We start from the raw sequence: 17,657 nt of genomic DNA on the forward strand, positions 1-17,657 counted from the left end.
CACGTGTACCTCTTTGGTTAGTTCTGGGTTTCCTTCCCACATCATATACATACAGAAGAAATAAGAAAGAATAATAGCAAGGGCTAATTTGATGAAAGTATATTATGTACATGTGTGGAAACAGCAAACTCCTTTGTGCAGTTAATATATGATAATTAAAAAGAAACAACTGCTTCACACTAATCTATGCCAAAGTTTGAGGCAGATTATAGAGACTATAAATTTGGAGGAGTTCATTTCTAAATTTTGATACAGCCCAGCATGTATCAGGCTTGTAATACTAGCTACTCAAGAGGATAAGTTCTGAGGGTTACAATTTGAAGCCAGTGGGAGGCAGAAAAAGCCTCAAGACTCCATCCCTAAAATAACCAGTAAGAAGCATGTATTGAAAGTTTAGCTCAAGTGGTAGAGTGCCAGCTGTGAGCAAAATAACCAAAAGCCAAGATTGCAAGTTGCTGAGTTCAAGTTTGGGCACTAGAACCAAAATAAATACATGAATAAATAAATGTTATGCGTTTAGTGATGATGGTTAAACAGTAGTGTAAATGTAATACTTCTAAGTGATCCAGTTAAAATGGCTCAAATGGTATATATATATATATATATATATATATTTTTTTTTTTTTTTTTTTTTTTGCCAGTCCTGGGCTTGAGCTCAGGGCCTGAGCACTGTCCTTGGACTTTCTCAAGGCTAGAGCTCTACCACTTGAGCCTCAGCACCACTTCCGGCTTTTTTCTATGTATGAGGTACCGAGGAATCGAACCCGGGTCGTCGTGCTAGGCAAGCACTTTTACCACTAGGCCAAACTCCCGGCCCCAAATGGTGTATATATTTTTACCAGTTATGAAAAAGTCTTTAAAATTGTATTATTACTACTATTATTTGTGTGTGTTGTGTGTGTGTGTTTCTGGGCTTGTAATGTGGCTCTGGGAGAGATCCCTTGACTATTTCGCTCCGGGCTAACCCTCTGCCATTTGAGCCTCATCTCTGGCCTTTTTGGTGGCTCGAGGTGAGAGTCGCATGGACTTTCCAGCCCCATCTGGTTTCACACTGGGTCGTCAGCCCTCAAACTTCTGAGTTTCTAGGATTATAGGCTTGAGCCAGCAGCGAGCGACTTCAAATTCCATTTTTATCACCCCTGAGTAGCTGGACATTCAACAACTCAGTTTGTGAGTGCAGGGTGCGCCTCGACTGCTCATTCTCTTCTCATCCTTCCCAACCCCACCCTTTTCCCCCGGTCTTCCGAATCTCCTAGGACCTGCACTTCATGTCATGACTGCATTCTCCGTCCCACGCCGCTTCAGCCGGGGAGGCTCGGGGCCGGGCCCGCCGCGCTGCGGCAGGGCAGCTCCCGGCAGGGCAGCTCCCGGCTTCCCAGGCCCCGTCACCTCCTTCACAAAAACCCAGGCAGGTGCAGACAGGACCTTTAGCGCTCTTTCCAGCTCGACGCTGGGATGAAGGAAGAGAAGTCCTAGGAATGAAGAAAGAGAAGTTCAAGGTCCAGTGGCAAAGCGACCGTGGAAGGTGCGGGCGGCCGGCTCCCGACCCGGAGCTCCCGGGGTCCGAAAGTCCGAGTCCGGCGTTCGCCCCGCCCCACCACGCCCCGCCCCACCGCGCCCCGAGGCTGCCGCGAGGCGCAGGCGCGGCGGCTCCCAGCGCGCGGCCGCCCCGGGTGCCGATCTCGCCCCGCCTCTCCCGACCCCCAACTCGTGGTCCGGCGCGGCCGCAGAGGGCGGGGGCGAGTCCGGCCGGGCTGACCGTGGGCCCCTCACCCACCCGCTCCTCGAGCCCGGGAGGGTGGAGGGGCCAGGGGGAGGAGCCCTCCCGCGCGCCCCGCCCCCGGCCCGCCCCGAGGGGTGGGGGGGCGGGGCCGCGGACTTGGGACTCCGTCCCCGGCCGCCGCCGGCCGCTCTCCCGTGGTCGGCTCTCCGGGTCGGTTGGTCGGGAGGGTGTCGAGGGGAGTCATGTCGGCGCTGCTGGGGCGCTGGCCCGAGGTGCGGAACACCTTGACATCGCTGGGGCTGCTGCTGGCGGCGGTGCTGCTGGCGGGGCTGGCCCGCGTGGTCGCCCGGCAGCAGCGGCACAGGCCCCGGCTCCACGCCTTCACCTTGGAGTTCCTCGCCACCTTCCAGCTCTGCTGCTGCACCCACGAGCTGCAGCTGCTGGGCGCGCAGGAGCCCGCGCGCCCCTCCTGGACGCTCACCCTCGTCTACTTCTTCTCGCTGGTGCACGGCCTGACCCTGGCGGGCACCTCCGCCAACCCGTGCGCCGTGATGATGCAGATGCTGCTGGGGACCATGACCCCCGAGATGGGGGCCGTGAGGCTGCCCGCCCAGCTGCTCGGCGCCCTGTGCAGCCGGTACTGCGTGAGCACCCTGTGGAGCCTGGGGCTGGCGGAGCACCACTTCGCCGAGAGGAGCTTGGCTTGCAAGCATCCCATCCACACCGACGTGCTCAAAGCCGTCGTCACCGAGGCCATCTGTTCCTTCATCTTCCACAGCGCTCTGCTGCACAGCCAGGAGGTCCGGAGCAAGCTCCGCATCCACCTGCTGGCTGCCCTCATCACCTTTCTGGCATATACAGGTTTGTCACTCCCGCCCGGACACGTGGCGCATCCGAAGCCCTTTGTGACCCAATCGCTCCCAACGATTTACCAAGATAAATTGTGCCCCCCACCCCTCTTTACAGGGACGTGATGTCGATCTCTCTCCCCACCCCCAGTTAGTCGAATCATTCTGCAACCTGTTCTTAGCTAATAGGGCCGCCAGCTCCTTCATTCAGGGCTACTTTTGACACCCAGAGGGGGGGAAGAAAGCCACTTGAGCACCGAAACCGAGATCCATTAGATAACTCCCAAGAGCTCAGATATCTCACCGAGGGATTGTTTTAATGTTCCAGGGCAAAGACAACTGATCTGTTACCTGTTTTTCCTGCCAAGGTGTTTCTGACCTTCGCTGGAAAAACGATCCCTGTCTGAAAAGTGCAGAGCACAAGGCTCAGGATTAAGAGTGAGGAGTACAAATTCTGTAGTTTCATTTCCTGGTCTTTTTCTACAAATTGCTTGTCATCTCTTATTTCCTTAATTCTTCTTGAGTTATAAATGGACTTTATATCAGGAAAGGTGTTTTAAAATTAAGATGTGTGTTTGAGTAACTTAAAACATTTTTTTCTAAAAAAAAAAAAAACCTCGAGGTATCTATTGATTTATTTAATTGTCGGGTTTCTTTTTTTATTTATTGTCGGGGTAATGTATAGAGGAGTTACAGTTACATTTGTCAGGTGCATTACTTCTCACACATTGATATCCCTGAGAAATCTATTGATTTCTTTTAAACAGTTAGTCTTGTTAAACCTCAGATTCAGTAGGCAGATATTCTGAATGGGACAAGGAAATTATAAAAAAAAAAAAAAGGAAACGTTTAATGATGAAATGTATCATTTGGAAAGTGTCTTGGAGGGATGAATATGACAATGGAAACTGAGATTAATAGTCTTATCTTGTGTGCATTTAAAGTGACAAACTTGCTCAAGGAGTGCAGTGCGTGTGTGCTGGTTCTGGAGCTTGAACTCAGGACCTGAACACAGTCCCTAAGGTTTTCTTTTTTCTTTATTTTTTTGCTGAAAGCTATCAGCTCTACCACTTGGGCCAGTTTCCCTCCCAGCTTTTTGGGGGAAATAGGAGATTAGTCTCACAGATGTTCATGCCTTGGCTGGCTTTGAGCCTCAGTCCTCAGATCTCAGCTTTCTCTAGGATTACACCTAGCTAGGATTACAGGTGTGAGCCAAAGGTATACATTCCAGCTCAAGATATGGACTTCTAAACATGTATTTTTCCTCCACAGGTAAAAATGAAAGGCTTCCCCAATCCATTTTCCCTTCTTTAGATCTAGTACCATTTAAGAAAAAAAAAAAGAAAAATTGCATAGCTGCATGGAAGAGTATGTGCATATTTAAGGGGTTGGAGAATAGTTGCTTATTAGAGTTTTAGCTAAAGCAGAAATATTTGCTGTATATCAACAGGATTATTCCTGTTTTTTTCAAAGCAGTTATGGCACAGTTTAGTCTATATTTGTATAATTGAAAGCAGTAAAAATTTAAGTTTAAAAATTGGTAAAATAAACTACAATTGAATCTTAGTCATTTCTCTCTGTTAATACTGTGAAGTTGGTATTCTCCCTGTGTTTTTATAGTTTTTAAGTCAGTTAGGTTTCCATAAATAATATTCAGTATATTATATTAGCCATTCTTTGGCTGTGCATGTACCTCATTGCCAGAGCCCTTGGCTGGCATTGTAAGGTGGTTCAATACCTAGTACCCCCCCCCCCAAAAAAAAGGCTGGGTGTGGTAGCTCATGTCTGTAATCCTAGCTACTCAGGAGGCTGAGATCTGAGGATCAAGGCTCAAAACCAGCCCGGGCACAAAAGGACCTGAGACTCTTATCTCCAACTAACCTCTAGAAAATGGGAAGTGGAGTTTGGTTTAAGGGTAGGGCTTTGGGCTGAAGAGCTCAGGGACTGTGCCCAGGCGAGTTCAAGCCCCATGATCCCCCCCACACACAAAAGTTTAACAGAAGACAAGATAATCATTGAAGTTGTAGATAGATACAAGGAAAAGGTATTGGTTGAAATCTTTAAAATATCAATTTAAGGGATCTAAAACAGAGATGATTTTTCTTGAAATGTGGTCACTAATTAGTGCAGAAGTGACAGAGTAAACAGATCACTAGAGCATTGGTTCAACATTCTCTCTGCATTGGGAGAGCTTTAAAACTATGCTCACTGTGGGCACAGATATTAAAAATTTAAATGCTTTGGAAAGGAGCATAGGCCACTGTGGGATATTTTAAAGTTCTCCAGGGAACCATAAAGAGCCATGGTGCCCAGTTAAGGGCCACTGGCTCCATGTGGTTATTCAAGTGAACTACAACAAAAGATTTCAGCACCTCATTTGCTAGACCCAAGTTCAAATGTTAGTCACACTGTGCTACATGTAGCTAGTGGCTACAGTATTGGTCCATGTTGGAGACTGCAGGGGAAAACCCAAATGGACGCTACTGGCCACTACTTATTACTACTAAGTACTAAATGCAGACTGTATTATGATTCCTTTTCTGTCAATATAAGGGAGATAGGAGTACCTATGGATGGAATGCCTGTTGTAGATCAACACTTTCTTTTTTGGTCTTGTTTTGCTTTTTTAAGAAGTGAACCACCATGCTCAGCTTAGGGCAAAGGACCTTGCTAGGAAATTTACATGTTACCTTAGTTATTCTTTTTTTTTTGAAAGATTTTATTAACACTGATTTTTACATCATATTTCAAACATCATGTTTAAGAAACAAGTATTCAAGAAGGGAATCTATATGCAATCACTGGCACATAGATTTTAGAACATAACTAAAATTAAGCTTAGGGTTTGTACATCATAGATACATATCTATATAATATTATGTCTATATAGATCCCATCATAGATTTTTATGTCTATGTAGTTATGTTTATATCTCCAAGACCATGTCCATAACCCTGGGTACGCGAATATTGAGTCATCGCTCTTGTATGGTTTGGCTCTAATATCCACATATCAAAGAGACCATGCGTCTTTTGTTCCTTTGGGCTTGACTTGTCTCATTCAACACCATTCGCTCTAGCTTCATCCACTTCCCAGCAAATGTCATTATTTTATCTTGTCTGTTGGCTATGTAGAATTCCATTGTATGTACCACATTTTTTGCATCAATTCATCTGTACTGGGGCATCTGGGTTGTTTCCATTGCTTGGCTATTGTGAATAGTGCAGAGATGAACATGGCTGAGCAGGTGTCCTTACCATATCCTGGGTTATGATGCTCTGGATAGATGTCCAGGAGTGGTATGGCATGATTGTAGGAAAGATCTATTTTCAGATTTTAAAGAAACCTCCAAACTGCCTTCCAGAGAGGCTGAACTAGTTTACATTCCCACCAGCAGTGCAGTAGGGTTCCTCTTTCTCCACAACCCTGCCAGCATTTGTTGTTGTCTGAGTTCAGAATATTGGCCATGCTCATTGGGGTAAGGTGGTATCTTAGGGTTGTTTTTATTTGCATTTCCTTTATGACCACAGATGATGAGCATTTTCTTTTTTCTTACAGGTTTGGGTTTTTTTTTTTTTTGTTTGGCCAGTCCTAGGTCTTGAACTCAGGGGCAGAGCACTGTCCTTGGGGCTTTCTCAATGCTACAGCTCTACCACTTGAGCTACAGCACCACTTCTTGCTTTTTTCTATCTATATGGTACTGAAGAATCAAACCTGGGTCTTCATGCATGCTAGGCAAGCACTCTACCACTAGGCCAAACTCCCGATCCTTAACCTCTTCTTTTGACAAGTCTCTCTTTAGTCCCCTTGCTCATTTAGTGATTATTTTGTTGGGTTTGGGGGGGATTAGTTTCTTGAGTTCCCTGTAGATACTGAATATTAAGCATTTGTCTGAAGTATTATTGGTAAATATCCTGTCCCAGTTGGCTGGCTGTCTTTCTACTTTAGTAGCTATGCCTTTGTCTGTGCAGAAACTTTTTATTTTTAGGTAGTCCCATTTGTCGAGTCTCTCCAATCTGGGACTCTGTTCAGGAAGTTTCTGCCTGTGTCTATGAGTTCCATTTTCTCTCCTACTCTATCATGTAGCAGTTTCAGGGCATGCAACACTACCACCAGGCTCTGTACCCTGTTTTTGTTTGTAGAATGTTATAGACTGCTTTTTTATATAATGTTTGTGTTCCTCTATCATAAACTTTGACCAAGTGTGTTGAATTCATCATAACACTTTTTGTGTGTACACCAGTCTTGAGGCTTGACCTCAGGGACATACGTGCTGCTGCCCCTGATATTTTTGCTGAAGGCTACTACTACTTGAGCCACATTTCCACTTCTGGCTCTTTGGTGATTAACTAGAGATGAGTCTCACGGACTTTACTGCTTGGGTTGGCTCTGAACTGTGATCTTCAAATCTCAGCCTCTTAGTAACTAGAATTACAGGTGTGAGTCATCACCACCCAGCTAATTTAGCATAGTTGATATAAAGAGTAAAGTTTTTTCAAGTAAGTAAATGAATGTAGAAATGTGTTCAACTAAATAAAACTGCACAGCCACAGTAAATTCTTTATCTATATATTTTATGCCCAAAAGCTTCCAAAGTATAATAAAGGGGCTGGGAGTTTGGCCTAGTTATAGAGTGCTTGCTTAGCATGCACGGAGACCCAGGTTTGATTCCTTGGTGCCCACATAACATACAAAAAGCTGGATGTGGTGCTGTGGCTCAAGTGGTAGAGCTCTAGCCTTGATAAATCCCAAGGATGCTCAGGCCCTGAGTTCAAATCCAAGGACTGGCAAAAGAAAGTCTAATAAATTGTCTTAAATTACAGTATTTTTACTTGGTTTCATTATTCCATTCAGGACTATTTAGTATTCTTTTAAGCTATGTAGTTAAGATTATCTGTCAACAGAGAAAGGAACTAAGTCCTTTCTATGTGTCCTCGTAAGGTAGAAACTATACAAAATCCATGCTATTACCAATACAAATCAAGGCTGCAAACTTTATATTACCCTGGTATAATATGGGGAAGAGACCAGGTTTGAAGCTGGGCAGTGGTGTTAGCTAGATACTTAATCCGGATTTCAGTTTCTTCATCTCCAAAACACAGAATAATACTATCTGATAAGAGCTTGAGGAATAGTATTTCAAGTTCTTATCACAGTTCCTGGTGTGTACCAACTGCAGGGGAAATGTTTTTTCATTACTAATTTCCCACTGAGCTCCAGTATAATTTGATCTTTTTTTCATAATTGATCATTTAGCACACACCTTTTTTTTTAGGTTAAGTTCAGGAAAATATGTCAGGAAAATATAATTTCTACATAAAATAAATATATCTGCAAATAAGTCTTCCTCATGACCTGGAGAATAGTCTAATGTCAAGTCTTTCATGTGTATACATAGGAGTCTAAAAACAACTCGCTAGCTTTCTTGGTAAATTAGCCAGTCAGCAATGAAGAGTGGTGTTTGGAGATGGAAGGAGGGGCACACCTCATTAGAGGTGTTAGTTCTGGACAGTGATGCTTCAACAGCCTCATGTCTTATCATGTTTGCTTTGATTACAAGCTCACTGGGTAACTGCTTTTGGCTTTCCAGGGGGCACTTTCCAGGAACCCCAGAGAGGGAAGGCAGACAGATATTGGTTTCTAGAGAGTGAACTGTAGTTAATAAATGCAAAAGCTCAAGTAATTTTACCTAGTATCCTACTGTCAGAGAATCTAACTCCCTGTGTTATTGCCCAGAATTGTCAGATTCAGCACCGTCCTCTTTTGTCAGTTGTGAGGCTTGAACTCTGGGCCTGGGTGCTGTCCCTGAGCTCTTCAGCACAAAGTTACCACCCTACCCCAGTGAAAGTTCCAGTTTTGTGGTGGTTAATTGGAGATATGAGTCTCACACTTCTTAGTGCTTTTTTAGTACCCAGCTGGCTTTGAACCACAATCCTCAGATCTCAGCTTCCTCAGTAGTTAGGATTACAGGCGTGAGCCACCGTGCCTAGCTAACCCTCCTCTTTAGTTGTCGTCATTTCGTCAAGGTCATGCTATCCTCAAGGCCATCCAACCAGATCTCCCCAGTGATACATCCCTTCAAATGTCAAGCAATGGCAACTTGTTTGTCCTGGCTTCCCTCCCTCCCCCATACGAGGGATAGATGCCTAGACCAGCTTACTTCTATGATTAGGGTACTGTTCTAAGACAGCAAAAAATAGTTCACAATGACGGGCTCAATGGTACCTAAACCTAGAGTTAGGTGTCAATCTTGCATTTCAGATTGCAGTATTATTTCTGAATTTTACCCCCATACACTGCAAAATCAATCCCTACTCAAGAGAGGGAGAATAGACTATGTTTTTTTGTGTGTGCTGGTCTTGGGACTTGAACTCAGGGCCTAAGTGCCATCCCTGAGCTTTCCTTGTTCAAGGCTAGCACTCTCAAGTCACAGCTCCATTTCTGGCTTTCTGGCAGTTAATTGGAGTCTTATAGACTTTATTGCTAGGCAGGCTTTGAACCACAATTCTCAGATCTCAGACTCTTAAGTATCGAGGATTACAGGCATGAGCCACTGATGCCCTACTCAACTTTGTACTTTTGGTAGTAGTTCCCCTTGAGTCACAGTAACAACTGCTACAAGGATAAGATAAAGGAACCAAAGGATGGAACTGAGACTAATGTCACATAAGAATGTCTCCAGACACTTGTCTACAGTATTGAGGTCAGCTAATGAGGGCTCCATCTCTATTGGTTATTATTTTTTAATAGGTGATTTGTACATATAATGCAGTGATTATAAAGATCATGAGTCTTCCTGCTCATGGTGTCTAGTATATAGGAACTGATTATTTTGGAATTGGATAGGTTGAACATTCCAGGAGTTGGTCAAGAATGATTTCTGGGGGCTGGGAATGTGGATCATTGTTAGAGTGCTTGCCTCGAATGCAGGAAGCCCTGGGTTCAATTCTTCAGTAGCACATAAAGAGAAGAGGACTAGCCTTGAGCAGAAGCTCAGGGGCAGTGCCGAGGCTTTGAGCTCAAGACCCAGGATTGGCAAAAAAGAAAGTTAACAGAAAAAGAATGATTTCGAAGGTCAGAGGTGAGAAATCTCATCAGTGAAATCTTAGGACTCAGCCACTTAAATCCTTAGTTTCCACTTTACATTGTTAAAACAACTAACTTGCTATAGTAGTATGTCCTTGTAAAATGTTTGAAGATTTTAGGATCTACCTTAGTGGTGAGTGAAGATACATGTATGCACCAAAGTTTGGAAGAACTTGGGACTTCAACTTGGAAAAACTACTAGAAATGTCATAGAGTTTCCTAGAGTGTTCTGAAAACCAATTATTATTTATTTTCATATTGGTGATACTTCCAACATTGCTCTTTTCATTTAGGACTGCTCTGGCTACTCTTGAGTCTTTTATACTCCATATGAATTTTAGGATTAAGTGTTCAATTCCTGTTAAAAAATGGCTCATGACTGTAATCCTTGCTACTCAGGAGGCTGAAATCTGAGGATCACAGTTCAAAGCCCGTGTAGGCAGAAAGGTCTATGAGATTCTTATCTCCAGTTAACCAGCAAACAACCAAAGTGAAGTTGTAGCTTAGTAGTAGAGCACCAGCCTTAAGTAAAAAGGCCAAACAAGAACACAGGGCCTGATTGCAAGGCCTAGTACTGGCATACAGATAAAAAATTAACACTGGAATTTTGATGGGGGCTGCAAAGAATCTGTGTAATGATTTCCACAGTATTGACTTTTTCAATCCATGAACATGGGAAGTATTTCCATATACTTCAAAACGTTTTAAAGAAAATTTTTGCCTACAGTTGGCACATTACCACTTAAGTCATACCTCTCCTGTCACAGCTTTGTTTTTGTGGGTCATGGGGCTTGAACTCTGCCTGGATACTGTCCCTGAGTTCTTCACCTCAAAGCTACCGCCCTACCCTTGGGCCTGGGTGCTGTCCCTGAGCTCTTCAGTTCAAGGCTACTGCCCTACTCTTGAGCCAAGCCCCACTTCCTGTAACAGTCTCAGGTCTTTTTGTGCCCGGGCTGGCTTTGAACCTTGATCCTCAGATCTCAGCCTCCTGAGTAGCTAGGATTACAGGTGTGAGCCACCACACCCGGCTTACTCACAGCTTTCTAAAATATTTTTAAAGTTATCTTTAAGTAGTTGTACAAAGGAGTTGGCATTCAACAAAGCAATTGATGGATACAATGCATCATGACCAATTGTCATCCCGTTCATCATTCTCCCCCATCTCTCCAATCCTACCTCGTAACTCAATTTTTTCTTTTTCTTTTGGTCAGTCATAGGGCTTAAACCAGGGGCCTGGGTGCTGTCCCTGAGCTCTTCTGCTCAAGGCTAGTACTCTACCACTTGAGCACAGCAGCACTTCCAGTTTTCTGTGGTTAACTAGATAAAGAGTCTCAAGGACTTTCTTGCCTGGGATTTCTTCAAACCATGATCTTCACATCCCAGCCTCCCAAGTAGTTACAATTATGAGCATGAGCCACCAACACCCAGGTCCTCAAGTTTCTTAATTTTGTACAATATGAATTGAATTTTGATTGCATTCTCTCCCCAGTCCCCCACTCCTCTGGGTAACTAGAGATAAGTCTTTCCATTGATGACTTGTGGGCCCAGGCTGGCTCTGAACCTCAATCCTCAGATCTTAGCCTTCTCACCAACTAGGACTGTAGGCATGCGCCCCGACACTGTTTGGGTTTTATTGTATCATCTTTGATTTGCTTCCAAGTTTTAGAATTAAGAATGTTCTTGTTAAGACTTATGCCCAAGTTAAAATAAAATGAAGGTACATGACCAATATTTACTTTCCTGGTTTCTTGGGCTTAGCTCAGGACCTGAGCACTGCCCTTTGGACTTTCTCAAGGCTAGAGCTCTACCACTTGAGCCTCAGCACCACTTCTGGCTTTTTTCTATGTGCATGATACCGAGGAATCCAATCCAGATATTCGTGCATTCTAGGCAAGCACTCTACCACTAGGCTAAACTCCTAGCCCTTTCCTGATTTCTTTTAGATTACTATTTATTAACTTAGCTACCTGGGGGTCTGAGATTGAGAAAATCAAGGCTCCAGGATGGTCTAGCAAAACAAGTTTCAAGGCTCCATCTCAACAGAAATATATGCGTGTCTTTCCAGCTATAGCAAATAGGGGATCATGAGGAAGTTCCTAGGCTGGCCTGGGAAAAATTAAGACCCTATCTAAAATAAATAACCAGAGTATGTGTTATACTAGTGGCTCATGCCTGTAATTCTAGCTATTTAAGGGCTGAGATCTGAAGATCCTGGTTTGAAGCCAGTTCAAATATAAAAGTCCTCAAGGCTGCATCTCTAATTAACCAGCCAAAAAAACAAAAAACAAAAAAAACCAAAAAACTGGACTGGCAGTATAGCTCAAATGATTGTGTGCCAGCTGTGAGCAAACCCTCCCCCCTGCCAAAAAAAAAAAAATCCAGAGCAAAAAGAGCTGTAGGCATGGCTAAAGCAGTAGAGGCCTGCCTAGCAACGAGAAACTGATTTTTTTTTAAGTTGATTTTTTTTTCAACATTGATCCTATATTGTTACTTTGTTGAAAGTGTCAGATTTAGGTGGGGGGCTGGGGGTCTTGAGGGTCTTCTAAGTACTCAATCATATTGCCTACAAACAAGAATTTGACTTTTTCCTCTTTGTACCATTATTTTCTTTTGTCTTATCGTCATGGTTAAGAATTCAAGCACTATATTGAATAATTGGAGTGTAGACACCTTTGTCTCATTCCTGATTTTAGAAACACATAATCACTTTATAGAGATCTACCATTCACAATACCTTTTTAAGGATTCTGCCAGCAAGTTAAAATGGAACCAGGATAATGCCTAATGCCTCAGATGTTCTTGTTTACTTTTTGTATTCCATACTGCCAGGTGACCCCTCAAAGGAGGATCAAAGAATAAGAATGAATGCCTGAATAGTTCAAATACAAGTTGCACTTAACAGCCCATTCATTTCTGGTTACAAGGAAATGCAAGATGAACTGTTTGAAATCACTGTTTACAATGTTTTACAGGAGGAAGTTTAACTGGAGCTCTATATAATCCAGCTTTGGCACTTTCTCTTCATTTCATGTGTTTTGATGAAGCTTTCCATCAGTTTTTTGTAGTATATTGCCTGGCTCCTTGTTTAGGTAAGCATATTTTTAATTCAATTAATTTCGATATCTGAAGGCATTATTATTTTAAAATATGATATGGATTGTCATGTAACATCAATTCCCAAAGCTAGAATAGGCACAAAAAAAGAATGAAAAGGTAATCTGTGTAGCACTCTTTAAAACTGCTTTTATCAGTACTTGGAGTAGGTTCAGAGGTAGCCTTTGTTCAGTATAGGCAGGGGAGACCCTGTGTTCATCAGCAGGATCTTTTTGTTAAAGAACAGGTATACAATTTCTATGAGCTGAGATATGGCTTAGTGGTAAATATCTTGTCTAGGGAGTAGGGGGCCGGGAGTTTGGCCTAGTGGTACAGTGCTTGCCTAGCATGCACGAAGGTCTGGGTTCAATTCTTCAGTACACGTACATAGAAAAAAGCCGGAAGTGGTGCTGAGGCTCAAGTGGTAGAGCTCTAGCCCTGAGAAAGTCTAAGGACAGTGCTCAGGCCCTGAGCTCAAGCCCAGCACTGGCAAAAAAAAAAAAAAAAAAAAAAAAAGGGGCCTTGAGTTTGGCCTAGCAGTAGAGTGCTTGTATAGCACCAATGGCTCATACCTATAATCCTAGCTACTCAGAAGACTGAGATATGAGGACTGCAGTTCAAAGCCACCCTGGGCAGGAAAGTCCATTAGACTGTTATCTCTAATTAACCACCAGAAAACTGAAGTGGCACTGTGGCTCAAGTGGTAGGATGGTAGCCTTGAGCTGAAGAGACAGGGACAGTGCCCAGGCTCAGAGTTCAAGCCCCACAACTGACAAAACAAAAATCAAAACCAAAACCCTAGAAAGATGGGGATCAACTAACAACAAAAAATCATACCGTAGCTGTAATCACATATGCACTTCTAACTCCTAACTCAAGTACAAGAGGGTACTTGATCCTGTTAAGTCACCACCCTTCTGTCTGGTTAGCAGTTTCTGTTAACTAGTTATTGCTCACTTTCTGTTTCTGTAGAAAGAACACGGGCACCACATAATATCAATTATGCTAATAATAAAGAATATCAGAAAAAAACCCTATTATTTAAAAGGCTAGTGATAGCTTTTTCCATCCAATTACCCAAAACTACTAATGTCTTGCAATAATGTCTTTACGGGAAAATGTTCTCTACTTTTACATTTTAAGAAATCAAAGGAAGCTATTTAAAAGGATGGGAAGGTCTATTGGCCAAAAACTCTAAGTCCAGCCTTGCTCAGCAAGTCAGTCATGGGGTCAATCATAAAGCCATTCATCTTTTGAGCCTTTAAATTCTTTATTCAGGTCCTACTGGCTTGACCAAGTACATACTGTTTTTAAGGATTCATGGTTGAATAAAAATGTGAGAATAGTGACCTTAACTTACTGTAATCTCAATAGTACTCTTATGCTAGTGATTATAAATTAAGACAGCTGTTTTTCATTTTACTGTTTTTTGTCTTTCAGGTATACTGATGATGATTTTAATGTTCAACTTTTTCCTTCCATGGCTGCATAACAACAGTACAACTAACAAGAAGGAATAACTATCCCCAAAGTCTCAATCTAAGTTACAGGACAATCAAGCTGGAGATGATAAAAAGATTTTATCATCTTATATTGTAAACACTGGCTGCACTGAACTTATCAATGTTTTAACTTCCTTTAAGGAAGCCATCTTACTGAAGTTTTTATCACTGGGACTTAAATTACTAACAAAATGAGGTACACTGTGTTTCTCAGTTAAGACTTGTTTTAAGTGATGGATTAAATGCTGCTAGAAAAGACTCATTCTTATTAATCTTCATGTAAATCTCAAGTGATAATTGAAAACTTAGACAAGAAACAAATAGGGAAGGGGACATGATAAAAAGTACATCGGTCTCACTTACTGGAGAGCAGTTGCTGCTTGGCCACTACTTCCATGATACCATCAGTGGTGTCGTCTTTCAAAAGGAAAGTTGCTTCTGGAGGTAGATTATATATCCAACTCAACAGGTTTCCCTTGATTTCAGACTTACTCTAGTATCAGCAAAACCTTTTTTTCTAAACAGACAATCTCCTTAGTTTCAGCCAAGTTGTATTCTTTAATAGGATAAAACATAGGAATCCAAGATGCAAGGATTCCCCCCCCCACCATTTGAATCTAATAGCTACTCTGTGAAGTAGCTATAAGGAAGCTAAGTATAGAGAAGTTTTCAGTTTGTTGCTCTGCCCGAGGTCACACAGAGCCAATTATCATTAGAGTTATACTTCAACCCAGTGCGATGATCATGGATTCTGTCTCTACCTTAGACACTCCATACTAGGACTTTAAAAAATTATGACTGGCTAAATACAGTCTATGATGTGTCCTAGTAGGCCTGAAAAAGCCTTTATCAAGTCTTTGTTACACAAAATTCCAATTGTAGCACCCCTTGTAAAACAGATCATGCAGTTCGAGGTCTGAATTCTGCCAAGGCACAAACACAGAATGGTCCCTTTCTAATGTGTCTGAGTTTCCCACAGTTTTATATAACAGAGAAGTAGTTTTTTTTTTGACAGAATGAAGCCACCATGGCTTAAGACAACTAGGTATTAATTTGTGATTTAAATTACAACCTGTCAGGTTGTGACTTTGTAACATCTGATAATACTATAGCCTCAGGCAGTGACCCTTCTCTCTCCTATACCTCTTACTACCAGGCTTGGTAGAACAGGTTTATGTCCTCATAGTTCTTTCTCTACTCTCCCTCCTCTGTTAAAAAGAGAGGTACTTGTTGTAGTTATGTACTACTGTACAGTCCTCTCAAGTTCCTCCCCTCCTTTAGATCTTAATTACTGGTCCAGGAGTTTGGCCTAGTGGTAGAGTGCTTGCCTAGCATGCAGGAAGGCATGGGTTCAATTCCTTGATACATATACATAGAAAAATCCAGAAGTGATGCTGTAGCTCAAGTGGTGGGCTCTAGCCTTGAGAAAACCCAAGGACAGTGCTCAGGTCCCTGAGATCAAGCCCTAGGACTGGGGAAAAAAAAAATCTTAATTACGGCCAAGAACTGGTAGCTCACACCTGTAATTCTAGCTATAGGAGGTGAGACCTGGAGGATTTTGGTTTGAAGCCAATAAAGAAATGTCTACAAGACTTCATTTTCAACTAACTAGCAAAAAGCTGAGCTGGAGATATAGATCAAGTAGTATAGCACTAGCCACAAGTAAACAAGCCAAGGTGGTAAGAATGAGGTGATCTTAGTTCTTGTTTCAATTTTTTTTTTTTGGTAGTAGGGCTTGAACTTGGGATCTGGTGTTCAAGGCTAGTACTCTATCACTTTGAACCATAGCTCCATTTCCAGTTTTCTGGTGGTTAGTTGGAGAGAAAAGTCTCATGACTTTCCTTCCAAGGCTGGCTTTGAACCAAGATCCTCAGATCTCAGCTTCCTGAATAGCCAGCCCTATTGGCATAAGCTACCAGTGTCTGGTTTAAAATACTATAGATGGGGGATGGTAGGAGGGAGTTTGGCCTAGCGGTAGAGTTTGCCTAGCATACACAAAGACCTGAATTCCATTCCTCAGTGCCACATACATAGAAAAAAAATCTGGAAGTGGTACTGTTGCTCAAAAGGCAGAGTTCTAGCCTTGAGAAAGACCAAGGACAATGTTCAGGCCCCGAGTTCAAGCCTTACGACTGGCACAAAAAAAAAAAAAAAACAAACAAAAAAACCTATAGATGGCTCGTATTTGGGGGTAGCAAAATATGTATGCTTTTTAAAGTTTAGACTACATCAAAAACACACAAGCAAAAATTCCAAACCTAAAAGTAAGCTCAAATAGAATCACTATGTTGCCCTGCTAATAATTATGAATTAAATCTTTGACCATGAGACTTTTTTTTCGGGGGAGGGGGGGGGAGGCGGGGGCAGGGGCGGCAGTGGTGCAGTCCTGGGCTTGAGCTCAGGGCCTGAGCACTGTCCTTGGACTTTCTCAAGGCTAGAGCTCTACCACTTGAGCCTCAGTACCACTTCTGGCTTTTTATTTCTATGTATGTGATACTGAGGAATCAAACCTGGGTCTTCATGCATGCTAGGCAAGCACTCTACCACTAGGCCAAACTCCCAACCCTGAATTAAATCTTTTAATATTCAAATCTTTCTTCTCAAAGCTGCTGACATAACTACAGAAGGCTATAATTAGAACTGTGTCAGTGGGTTAAGTCAGTGATGGAGATTAAAAAGATCACAGTTCCAGGCCAGCATGGGCCAGACAAGCAAACGCACGCACGCACGCACGCGCACGCACACGCACAGACAAACGTGAGACTCTCATCTTAAGCAAACCTAGAATGGTGTTATGCACCTGTAATCCCAGCTATATGGAGGAATATACATACAGAATTTCTTCCTTCACCAACAGTCACAAATTATCTTTTCCAGACAAAATCTCAAGTGGAATTTCCAAAATCAGCCCATCAGAAAATGCTGAGCCTTTATTGAAAAAAATGGGTAATCTTCTAGGATAAAGTTTTGGATGCTGCTGAGACTGGTAGCACAGTGTCCTGGTGTCTCTTGTGCTGTTAAATGAAATGTTAACATTAAAAACCCTGCAGCCTTGCTTACTTTCGGCCACAAAGTAGTGAGACTGTATAGTGTTTTGGAGCAGACTCAAAACCACTGTGTAATAGCTGTAAGACCTTAGGCAAGTTGCCTCTGTAACTCAGTTTCCTCTTTTGCTAGCATTGCTTTTTGTCCTTTAAATCTCATGCCTGTAATCCTAGCTACTCATGAGATGAGATCTGAGGATCCTGGTTCAAAGCCAGCCTGGGCAGGAAAATCCATGAGATTCTTAACTCCAATTAAAAAAGCCAGAAATGAATCTGTGGCTCTAGTGGTAGAACACTAGCCTTGAGCACAAAATCTCAGGGGCAGTGCCCAGGCCCTGAGTTTAAGCTCCAGGATTGGCAC

The 17,657-nt window shown here is 42.7% G+C and overlaps 1 protein-coding gene across 1 annotated transcript; it reads left to right on the forward strand.

Moving 5' to 3' along the window:
* The first annotated feature begins 1,688 nt into the window (after window positions 1-1,688).
* Window positions 1,689-14,575, forward strand: Aqp11 (aquaporin 11). Its single transcript, XM_090348486.1, has 3 exons — window positions 1,689-2,584; window positions 12,630-12,746; window positions 14,191-14,575. Exons 1-3 carry the CDS (start codon window positions 1,966-1,968, stop codon window positions 14,268-14,270), a joined length of 816 nt encoding a protein of 271 aa, XP_090204612.1. The 5' UTR covers window positions 1,689-1,965; the 3' UTR covers window positions 14,271-14,575.
* Window positions 14,576-17,657: the final 3,082 nt, after the last annotated feature.

The sequence above is a fragment of the Megascapheus bottae genome, chromosome 16 (genome assembly GCF_031878675.1).
Source record: "Megascapheus bottae isolate mThoBot1 chromosome 16, mThoBot2.hap1, whole genome shotgun sequence".
In the NCBI taxonomy this organism is placed as follows: domain Eukaryota; kingdom Metazoa; phylum Chordata; class Mammalia; order Rodentia; family Geomyidae; genus Megascapheus; species Megascapheus bottae.

Excerpts from the sequence above, each read along its gene's own strand:
- Aqp11 (XM_090348486.1), top strand. The coding sequence starts at position 1,966 with ATGTCGGCGCTGCTGGGGCGCTGGCCCGAGGTGCGGAACACCTTGACA. Across the intron at positions 2,585-12,629 it reads CACCTTTCTGGCATATACAG|GAGGAAGTTTAACTGGAGCT; the intron begins GTTTGTCACTCC and ends AATGTTTTACAG. Across the intron at positions 12,747-14,190 it reads TTGCCTGGCTCCTTGTTTAG|GTATACTGATGATGATTTTA; the intron begins GTAAGCATATTT and ends TTTGTCTTTCAG.